Raw genomic sequence first — 11,207 nt, 5'->3', positions numbered from 1 at the left:
ATAAATACATATTTTATGTTGGAAATATATGCATATTTTGAATATAACCTTAATTTTCATAAATTGTGCTTTAAATTGTTCTAGAACGAAATGCAAGAGGCAGATCCCGCGGCGGACTTGATAAACCTGATAGAGATAAACCTGCACCCAGACTTCTTCCTAGACCAGGAGAGAGAGCTTTAGCATTGGCACAAGCAACAGGTAAAAAAATACTAAGTAGTAATACATTTATTTAATAAAAAATGACTTTCTTTAACATAGAGCATATTAAAATGCACAATATGCATCTTATTACATATTTATTGAAAATAAACTTTCAATTTCTAGGTAACACAGAAAAATTGGCAGCATTGGATAGAGCACATGCTAGAGAATTGAGAGGTGTTAGTCGTGATCGCCACAGAGACAGGTTAATATATTTAAATTCATCAAGTAATTTTCTTGTAATCTGTAATTATTACCTCTTATTATAGAGAAGATAGCTCTCGTGATCTAAGTTCTAGTGGCAATAACAATGGAAGTGCTGCATATCATCACCATCATCATCAGACGCGTAGGGGTACACCACTATCACCAAGATCACCTCCCCCTATAGTTGTTAGGGACCGAGATAGAGAGCGCGATAGAGATCGTGATAGAGATAGGGTTAGTTATGATGGGGCTATGGGAATACCCTATGATGATGATGGCTTAGAAGGTGATCCACAAGCAGTTGCTGGCAGAAGACATGGTGAGTTAGATTGATGCTAGGGAAAAGACTTCTCAAAATAACTGCAGCTTAGGGTTAACATAATAAAGTTAAAGTAGTCGTCATTACATAGTAAATTCTTATATTTCATTTATAATTTTTTATTATAGGGTACAACAGTCCATTTGAGAGAGACAGAAGACGTGAGGATTGTGATAGATATGTTGATAGATATGATGAAAGGCGCATCGAAACTACAGGTGATTTATACATTGCAATCTTTTTGTAATGTTTTGTTAAATACTTGTTTTTTTTTTAATTGTGATTGAATTTATTTATTTCAGATGAAAGATCTATACATCATTGGGATCGCGAAAGATCGCGAGATAATAGATCTAGGTCAGGAGGACGTGGCATGTCTCAGACCATGTCTCCAAGACATATGGCTGGTATGGGAGACTGGAGAGAGGTAATGATAAATAGTTTGATTAAAAGTCTTACTGTATTCATAGTAATATTCTACAAAAATTGGTCGTTGTTTAGCGTTCGCCGATGATTATGGAGGGCTCTCGATGGACTCCACCACATGGTCACTATGAAGCAGATAGAGATAGAGATTCATTGCATGATCATAGAATGTGGCCAGGTAAGTTAATATGTTTTATAATCTTTAGAAATAAATCAATAAGAATTGAGATTCAACTATTTAGGTAAAATGTTCAATTGTTTATTTGGAAAATAAAATTTTCTCTTTTGCTAAAAGCTGTCTTTTAAACATACCTATAATATCTGTAATTGTATAAATAAAATTAATTTGTTTAACACATTTTATTTTATCCACATCTGGTTCTAAAAATGAATGTTATTTGAGTGTAAATGTCAACTATAATCAGTAGTACATACGAAACACGGAACGTGCATATGCTTCGGCATAGATATTAATTAGAATCACTTAAGCTCACGGCGAAATTGATTTTTATAATATTTTAGACTACGAAATCTCTCTTTATACGAAAATACTCTAATATTTTTGTTATAATATTTTTATAAAAACTCTTTATACAAATACTTTATACAAACTCTTTATACAAAAATACTCTAATATTTTTTTTTTTTTAATATTTTAGACTACGAAATCTCTCTTTATACAAAAGTTTCATCAAAACCAAGAAAAATAGTATTAACATTTAATTACCAAGAAGCGGCCCGACCGATCTCTACCAAAAACTTACCAGCCATTATCCCAACCATTATCTTTCAAACATTTTCTGAATTTGTAAAATCGATTCAAGATTGTGAGCTAAAACGCGGACGAAAAACTTACATTTTTCTGTTGATACAAAGAAACGGCTTGGCCGATCGTCGCACAAAACTGATAAAAGCTAATACTTATCGAAATACATCGAATGACTTTTAAATTTATGAAATGGTCCAGCCGTTTTTGAGAAAACGTCGACAAAAGGTCAAAAATCGTTTCACATACACAGCATATATAACATATTTTTTCCAAATTTGGTCACATTTGATTCAGAATGACTTGGAACATCATAACATAACATAAAATTAGCAAATATGATTTTTTTATGAAGAATATAATTGATATTTATAGAAAACTATGAACTCAGATTCATGTGATGATAGTTATAAAATAATATCAAGAACAACTATACTACTATGTCATATGTGAAGATTGATACAAAGTTTTTTTTAGTTGTATATACTATACACTTAAATGAGGTTAATAGTAGATATTATATTTTTATTAGATCGAGATATAAGAGAACAACATCACAGACAATCACTACCAGAAAGAGATCACGAAAGGGAGAGAGATCCTCTATGTGACCGGGAAAGAGATCGTGGCTTACCGAGAGGAGCAGTAGGTGGAAACTGGGAAAGAGAATGGCCACAAGATCGAGAAAGACATCAAATTGCTGGAGGTACATTTTATCATAACCATTATTCATCCATTATGCCACAACATTTTATGCATTATGAAAGCATACATATTTGTTTCATTTATCCAGTTTTATTGCATACATTTCTGGTTTCAGGTGACATGGATGCATTACCAGTGCAGTCACAACATCCATATCGCCGTCATGAATCGCCATCAGTTTCAATAAAGCCTAAGACTTCTTTGGGTAATACAATAAGCAAAGAACAGAATCTGAAGAGGCCACTAAGAGATGAAATTAGCGAGCAAAACCCACGACCTGAAGATGCAAAGAAAAGATGCTCTGGACCAAGTGTTGAATTAAGAGATAGCTTAGTTGATGAAGATGATTTAAGCGAAATCAGTGATGATGCTGATGAGATACTGAATCGAGAAGATGTGAGTAAAATTAAAGGAAACATTTAATATATTGATATTATTATGATAGATTAGATCTTAGCACTAAAAGCATAAAATTTAAACTAATGAGGTTAACATGTTCTTTTTGTGATAATGTATTACAATTTAAGAGTAGAAATTATTTATATCTCCACCCACTTTCATATTTAGAACAAAATATATTAATTTCACATAGGTTGAGGAAGAGAGTTGGACGCCTCAAATGCCAGATCCGAATTCTCGTTCTCCAATTTTGAATGACATTAAAACAAATTTCCCTACACAAAATGGTTCAATAAATTTGAATTTAACTCAAGTTTTTCGTCCAGATTATGAACCAGTAAGATAACAGACAAAAATATAAACGGCGCATGTGAATGTTCTTTTTTTAAATGGATATATGTTAAATATATTTGTACTTTATCACAAATATCAGTTGGTTGCTTTAATATTTTAGCATGTAATGTATTTTACCATTATTTGCACTAATTTTCTTTATTTATATAAGAATTCAGATGTATTTATTTTTATTACAAGCAATGTGACATTTTTTATTATAATCGGTATGGTGAATGAAATTGTTTTAAATCTATTTTTTTTTTTTTAATGTTGAGTATGTCCTGATTAATAGAAAAAAGCATCTGATATATTTTTAATGCAATATTTACATGTGTAGTCTTTTTCTGTACTTTTAGAAATTGATTGAGATAATTAATATCCATTTTGGCAAATGGATGATAAAATTTTAAAGTTTACAACATTCAACAAGTTATTCATTTATTTTATTTATTTCTATCACAGCTACTTGAAGACTTGATATTGCATTATTAATTATATTATTACTTAATACTTGATATTGCATTATTAATTATATATTATATTATTATCAATATTATTTTGAGTAATTTATTAAGCCTTTAATTATTTTAAAACTTTATTGCCCTTTCTGATCCAATTATCAAATGTATATTGAAGCTTTGTGATTGATTGTATTAATTGTTTGTTTTCAATTTAAAAGTATCAATTATTACAATAGAATTTTTCATTCAGGAACTTCCTGATGCGTCTACGAAGAGTGAAGATCAAGATGATGTACGTTACTCACCTCAGCCACAAGAAACAGCAAGCAATAATAAAATCTCAATAAGTGTTACATCTCAAGCAGATCCTAGCACCAAAATAAAACAAGAACCTGTTTCTGTTACTCCTAAAATAAGTGAAACAATACCAAAATCTGCAACAATAAATGGTGTTGGTGCTGCAAAGGATGATTCTAAGAGTTCAATAAATGATGAATCAAAAACTTCGAATATTGCAAGTGATAGTCTGAAGATTTTGAATAGCAGCGACAGTGCATTAAAAGGTTTGAATGATAATGAAGCCAATTCTAAAGGAAACACTGTGGCTGCTCCTGAGGATGATGTCATGGACAGTCTAGATTTTGAAGAAATTTCTGATGAGGAGCTTGAAGAAGAAACAAAAGCTAAAGGTAAGAATTTCAGTTTTGTGTTAATAATAATTTAATTATTAATCCAATTATTCAATGCAGGTCTTAGTGATGTTTTGGGAGTAGACTGGGCGAGTCTTGTTCAGGAATCTAAGTCAAAATCAGTTTCTAATCAAAATAATTACAATGATCCCTCAAATCCTGATGGTGTGGGTGAAAATTCATCCAAACGTCTTTGGAGATACGAAGAAATTTTACTCAGAGTTGGAGTATCCATTGAAATGGCAGGACATGAATTTGCATCAAAAATACTTAAAGATATTGATACTTATCAAAATAGCTTGAAAAAGAGCAAAGATAATGTAGATAGCAATAATGAAGGAGATGTTGATGGAGTAAAAGTTGAAGAAAAGACAAAGTTGGAGCCTCCAAAAATACAAGCTTCGGTTATACTACATCCTATTGCATCCATGCAGGTTAGTATTTATTTTAAAAGTATTGTAAGAATGATATTATTTAGTAATAAAAATCCATGATAAAAGATCTATTATATGTTGATTGAATGTAAAGAGTAAATAATTATTCTCTATATAGATTTTTCAGTATATATAATTATTTGTACCAAACTAGAGTTCTTATTCTATTTATTTACAGGTGGCCAGCAGACAAAAAGCTAAAGCACGTGAAGAACTCTTTTCAATCAATCCTTCCATTCACTATTGTCGTGCTTTATCAGCAAGACGAGATTTAGCAATGAGAAGGCAATTATGTGATCTGCCACCATATCAGGATGAAACTCCTTCTCTGAAACCATGTCCTGATATGTTCCAGGCTACCCTCAAACTACTTGAGGAAAAAACATGATCCAAATAGGCAAGTTAAATAAATTGGAAAAAGAAAATAATTTTTGGACTTAATAGACTTTTTTTTATTATTATGATTACAAAAATATTAATATACTGGTATTAGTGTTACCAATATATTTTAATATTAAAAATTGAATTTTCTTTTATATTTCGATTTTACATGGAGCTGTGAAGTGAAATGTATAAACACTGAACTGATCTACAAAATGTATATAAATTATGAATATATAATAGTATGAGATTTATATAGATATAGAGGTAGATGTTTTATGTCGATCTAATCAATAAATTATGTGAGTAAGAAAATAAATTATGTATAAAATATTTAAGTGAATTTTTATTAAGTATTTGGCTTTTTTAGAGATTTAACAGAAGTTAGTCTAAATATTGTAAAAATCAAAAAATACTTTAGTGTCTTTGTGTAAGTTCTGAACTTAATCTGTGCAGTATAATTCATTTGTCCAGTGGAATTGTGTTAGGGTTACCGTATAAATATATGTACAAAAATAATCTACTCACAGCATTTTAATGCTTCAATAGATTTCTTTAAATTAAAAGAGATATACAGTTGTTTTAAATTAAGTTTATTTCTATAAATTCATTTTCGATTTTCAAGATTTTTTATTGTCTTGATTTTTTCTTGGTGATATTTTATAATATTATATTATTAAAATACATAAATTTATAATTAGGTTATCTATAATGTTACAATTTCAAAACAATGTACATGTGGTCAAAAAAGCAGGTGTGAATAACCTTTATCACTCTGAGGAAGATTTTTTATATTATTTTCCTAACATTTTATCTTATTAATTCATTTTAATAAAGTTTAGTAAAAATAATAAAAAAATATTTATAAAGTCTGAAAAAATTTTACTCAAAATAACTAAAAAAAATATTCATGAAAGGTAAGTTTTATAACATAACAGATTGATAAATGTTTTATATTTTGTAGTATGAATTGACTAAAACGAACAAAAAAGTTTATAAAAGAAAACCTTTATAAAACTAAAAATTTAGTTCAATATTTTATTTTAAAAGGCAGTATTTTGTACTACCTCTATTTCGTGAAAAACTTTACACACTTGAATTCAATTATTTGTATTACAGTATTTTTGAATAGTAAATTATTCCAAGTATAATAACATACAATAAGTATGTTAATTATACTTAAGTATAAGACATTAATATCTATTCAACATTAAACTAAAAATACAATTTAAATACAAATTGTGCAACTTTGTTCACATAACAGATTTGTTACAGCCTTGCTGCATCTACTAGTTGATTGATTGTAAAAAATTAATAAAATTATAGTAATTATTCACAGTTAATAAATAATAAATATAATAGATAATAAAATATTTTATTATCTAAATAATTATTTATTAATAGCCCATTATCATCTCATCTTCAAACATTTTATATCATATGATAATAATGGGCTTAGATAAGAGATTTGTTACATGTAGGAAAAGATCACACGTTATTATTATTTTTCACACTTATTAAACACAAATAAAACAACTGTTGAATAAGTTAATAGATAATCAACTGTTATGAACTTATAAGTGAAAATTTTTACTGGAATTTTTTACTCCAAACATTATGTCTTACACATCATACATGATGATATATAATTTTAATAAATAAAAAATCTGTTAGTACATCTTATGTACATATTATATAAAATTTTCAACAAAATGTACACAAAAATTATTGATTATATCTATTCATAAATATAAAAAGAGTGTTATATGTGTTATATAATGCTTCATTTCATTTTAAATTCAAATCAAAATAAAGTTTGAAAAACCGCATGAAGTTAGCGTTGCATTCAATTTGAAACGTCCAATTTGCAACAATATAAAAAATATATCAACAACCAAAAATTATAACACTTCTGTCATAAGAAATAAAAAAAACTTATTATTTGTGTCTCAAATAAATGTTATTGCAAAAAAAGAATTTAACAACAATATTAATAATTTTTTTAAGGACAAGTTTTGATCTAGATCTAAAAAAGGTTTGACAGGCCTGCCTAAAAATTAGGGGATAAGCATTATTATCCTTGACTTTAGATGACCTCAGATATTGTTTATTCCAATTTCATGAATATCACATGCCCGTAAGTCCAATTTAAACATGTATTGAAAAATTAAACTGTTGTCATTTAAGCTTCAAATTACACACTGACAACGGAGAAGTACAGTTTATTTCGCAATCGTTATGTTAACGTTTTCTCTTACATGTATGAAAGTTATTTAGTTATAATTAAAAATGGCTCTGCAAAGCTTGAAAGGTTTTTCTAAATTGTTAAACAAATGTTCGAATCGTGTTTCATATTTAACTGTAAGATGTGCATCTCAATATTATGACATAGATGATAACATATTTGGATTAAATGAGGATCAGGTTCAGGTAAATTTTTAATTAAAAGTACTATATTTACTAGATATAATTTATAAAGGTAATTTTTATCTGGTTATATTATTGTTTTAGTTGAGGAAGACCATTTTCGATTTTGCCCAGAAAGAATTAGCACCTAAAGCAGCTGAAATTGATAAAAATAATACCTTTAAGTAAGTTGTTTGGATATATCAATAGTAATTAATGGTAACATAATATTGTTATGGATTTATTTTATCAAACCATTTATAGAACCAAATTGATGTGTTTTTTAATAAATTAATTATCTTACATATGACTCGAACAGGTAAATATCATATTAATGTAATTCAGTTGTCTCACGAGTGACTTAAACTGATGAATATGCATTGCCAATAATGATGAACAATATTGCTAATGTAATTATAATTCAATATTTTACTCTTGATTTAATAATGTATTATTCTATTTAATTATTTCACATGGCTATCTATTAAAAGAAAGAGTTTGCACCTAAAGCAGCTAAAATTGATAAAGATAATACTTTTAAGTAAGTTCAATTGTATATATAAATAATTATTAATGGTAATATAATGTTGTTATGGATTTTTTATCAAACCAGTAACAAATGTATGCATGGGGACTGCACGAAAACTTTCTTTAGCAAATCTTTGAGAACCAATTTGATACATATTTTATAATTCTATTGCCTTACGTGTGACTCGAATAGGTAAATATCTATGACAACCACTCTGATATTTTATATGAAAACCCAGTTGTTTTATTGCTAAATTGTAATTGGTATTCAAAAGTGAATATTATTACCTAATAGTTAAATGCATTAAGTTTATATGAAGAGAGATTCTTCAGCAAATTCATAACAACCATTTGTTATATTTTTTTTAAAAAGTAATTTAAGTAAGTTATATCTGGATTATATCAATGTATCTATTAAATGAATTTTTGTTCTATTGCAGAATAGTACAAAAATCTTTTATAATACTCTAGATATTTAGCAAACACCCTTTTTATAACTGAGAATTATTGATATTGAATCTATTATATTGATATTAATATACACACACCTTTCTCTCTGATATGCCACTTAAAAAAAAAATCTTTCATCTTCAGTTCAATCATTTATATTCATTTATGTAATGGAAATATTATATTTCTGTTTTTATTTATCTATTTTAAAATTATCTTATTATTTTAGAGAACTGAGAGAGTTCTGGAGAAAATTAGGAGACTTGGGAACACTAGGAATAACTGCTCCAGCAGAATACGGTGGAACAGAAGGCACATATTTAGATCATGTTATTATCATGGAAGAATTATCAAGAGCTTCGGGAGCTATTGCCCTCTCATATGGAGCTCATTCTAATCTAGCAATAAATCAAATTCGAAGGAATGGAACTGATGAGCAAAAAGCAAAATATTTGCCTAAAGTAAGAAATTGAATTATCATAAAAATAGATCAGTCAAAGTATAATTTTAAATGTGACTTGGAATCATCTTCAATTTAATTTGAAGCAACATTTTTTAACCAAGTGTTTTAGTCCATTCTTTAATTTCTTCTTAATTCTTAATTTATTATTTTGTTTGATATTGGTTTATTTATTATTATATATTTTCATGATATTGATTTATTTATAACTATTTTATGATATTTTATGTACATTTACTTGGTTGTATAATCTTATTATATTTATTAAATAATTTTTCTAGCTTTGTTCTGGTGAACATATTGGAGCCCTAGCAATGTCTGAACCTGGTTCTGGATCAGATGTAGTATCTATGAAACTAAGAGCAGAGAGGAAAGGTGATTATTTTGTTTTCAATGGAAATAAATTTTGGATTACTAATGGCCCAGATGCTGATACTTTAGTGGTACAGTATATTTTTGTCATTAATGATAAAAATGTTACAATGTTAGATAATAACTGTCTAAAATCATCTGGATTGATTGCAATTTTTTCATTATTTATAAATTAATAGAAATAGTAATATGATAGATGTTATGATTTTTATATTAATATATATTATTTATTTAAAAATATTTTTTCTTACAATAAGGTTTATGCACGTACCAATCCAAATGTAAAGCCTCAACATGGAATTACTGCATTTATTGTAGAAAAAGGTTTTGAAGGATTTAGTACTGCACAAAAATTGGATAAACTTGGAATGAGAGGCTCAAATACTGCTGAACTTGTTTTCGAAGACTGTAAGGTATAAATTATATGTATTAGGATTAAATTTGTGTGATGTCTCTGATTTTATTCTGTTAAGCCATACCTATTTTTCTTATTATAAATTATATTATTCTAGGTTCCAGCAGCAAATATTTTAGGTGAAGAAGGCAAAGGAGTTTATGTTCTAATGTCTGGTTTAGACTATGAGAGATTAGTTCTTGCTGGTGGTCCTTTGGGGCTCATGCAAGCAGCTTGTGACATAGCCTTTGAATACGCCCATACTAGAAAACAATTCAATACTCGAATTGGTGAATTCCAATTAATGCAAGGCAAATTGGCTGATATGTACACTACTTTGAGTGCTTGCAGAAGTTACGTTTATTCTGTAGCAAGGGCATGTGATGCTGGAAAAGTTAATAGTAAAGACTGTGCTGGTGTTATTTTGTACTCTGCAGAGAACGCAACACAAGTTGCATTAAATGCAATCCAAGTTCTAGGTAAATAATTAATATTTTGTGTAATAAATAGTTTTATACCTATTCATTATCAAATATTTTTGATTTCAGGTGGTAATGGATATATCAATGACTACCCTACCGGGAGAATTTTGAGAGATTCCAAATTATATGAAATTGGTGCTGGTACATCAGAAGTAAGGCGATTATTAATAGGAAGAGCTCTTAATAAAGAGTACAAGTAAACGATTTATGGATAATATGTAAATAATTATGAAAGTATGTATATAGAAACTCACACATATATATATATATATATATATATATACATATATATGAGTGAATAACAAATGTATATAATTTATAAAGCAATTTTTATACGGAAATATATAATATATAATTTTAGATAAATCGGATTTTTTTCCAGTTAATAATTAACAAGTAATAATTATAAATTTTTTTATTAATAAATTCCAAACAACTCACTAAACACAATATGTTACAGATTTTTTTTTTAAAATCTCTTAAATTTTTAATTTTTAAATCATTTTTTAAATTTTAAATTTTTAAATCATTTTTGTAAATTTTTTAAATATATAAACAACTGCATAAAAAAAGTGTAAAAAAGTAAAGAATTAATTAATTTAATTATCTTTAAAGAAGTAACTAATTGGCTAACTTTTTTTAATTTTAGCAAAACTTACTTCGCTAACTTCTTAATTTTAGCAAAAATATGATTATAATTGATTATAATTATTGATGAGGAATAAAAAAAATATTTATCTTTAGAAGATCAAACTAATTCTTTTTTAGTAAAATAAGGATTATGAAAT

At 27.5% G+C, this 11,207-nt stretch overlaps 2 protein-coding genes across 3 annotated transcripts in view; both read left to right on the top strand.

Annotated features, from left to right (window-relative positions):
- LOC113383474 (fl(2)d-associated complex component-like) overlaps window positions 1–5,359 on the top strand; it is a 17,638-nt gene extending 12,279 nt beyond the window's left edge. The window contains 11 exon segments of the mRNA XM_026621737.1: window positions 85–201; window positions 328–409; window positions 474–730; window positions 859–948; window positions 1,033–1,157; window positions 1,232–1,334; window positions 2,455–2,628; window positions 2,743–3,023; window positions 4,074–4,512; window positions 4,573–4,946; window positions 5,125–5,359. Of these exon segments, the coding sequence (XP_026477522.1) occupies window positions 85–201; window positions 328–409; window positions 474–730; window positions 859–948; window positions 1,033–1,157; window positions 1,232–1,334; window positions 2,455–2,628; window positions 2,743–3,023; window positions 4,074–4,512; window positions 4,573–4,946; window positions 5,125–5,334 (2,252 nt within the window). The 3' untranslated portion in view covers window positions 5,335–5,359.
- A 2,035-nt stretch (window positions 5,360–7,394) lies between these two features.
- LOC113382793 (isovaleryl-CoA dehydrogenase, mitochondrial-like) lies at window positions 7,395–10,670 on the top strand. Of its 2 annotated transcripts, XM_026621023.1 has the most exons (8): window positions 7,395–7,464; window positions 7,597–7,757; window positions 7,839–7,918; window positions 8,941–9,172; window positions 9,453–9,614; window positions 9,801–9,956; window positions 10,056–10,416; window positions 10,486–10,670. In XM_026621023.1, the coding sequence occupies exons 2-8, from the start codon at window positions 7,617–7,619 to the stop codon at window positions 10,617–10,619; spliced, it is 1,266 nt and encodes a 421-aa protein (XP_026476808.1). In that variant the 5' UTR covers window positions 7,395–7,464; window positions 7,597–7,616; the 3' UTR covers window positions 10,620–10,670. The 2 variants fall into 2 exon arrangements, with proteins under 2 accessions (XP_026476808.1, XP_026476807.1); XM_026621022.1 differs by lacking the exon at window positions 7,395–7,464 and having other exon boundaries at window positions 7,492–7,757.
- The last annotated feature ends 537 nt before the right edge of the window (window positions 10,671–11,207 follow it).

The sequence above is a fragment of the Ctenocephalides felis genome, unplaced genomic scaffold (assembly GCF_003426905.1).
Source record: "Ctenocephalides felis isolate EL2017-DRISC unplaced genomic scaffold, ASM342690v1 CF-g0.4_SCAFFOLD_03570, whole genome shotgun sequence".
In the NCBI taxonomy this organism is placed as follows: Eukaryota; Metazoa; Arthropoda; class Insecta; order Siphonaptera; family Pulicidae; genus Ctenocephalides; species Ctenocephalides felis.
This window is presented reverse-complemented; position numbering and strand designations above follow the sequence as displayed.

Coding starts and splice junctions, on each gene's coding strand:
- LOC113382793 (XM_026621023.1), top strand. CDS start 7,617: ATGGCTCTGCAAAGCTTGAAAGGTTTTTCTAAATTGTTAAACAAATGT. Junction 9,957..10,055: donor TTGTTTTCGAAGACTGTAAG/GTATAAATTATA, acceptor ATATTATTCTAG/GTTCCAGCAGCAAATATTTT. Junction 10,417..10,485: donor AAATGCAATCCAAGTTCTAG/GTAAATAATTAA, acceptor TTTTGATTTCAG/GTGGTAATGGATATATCAAT.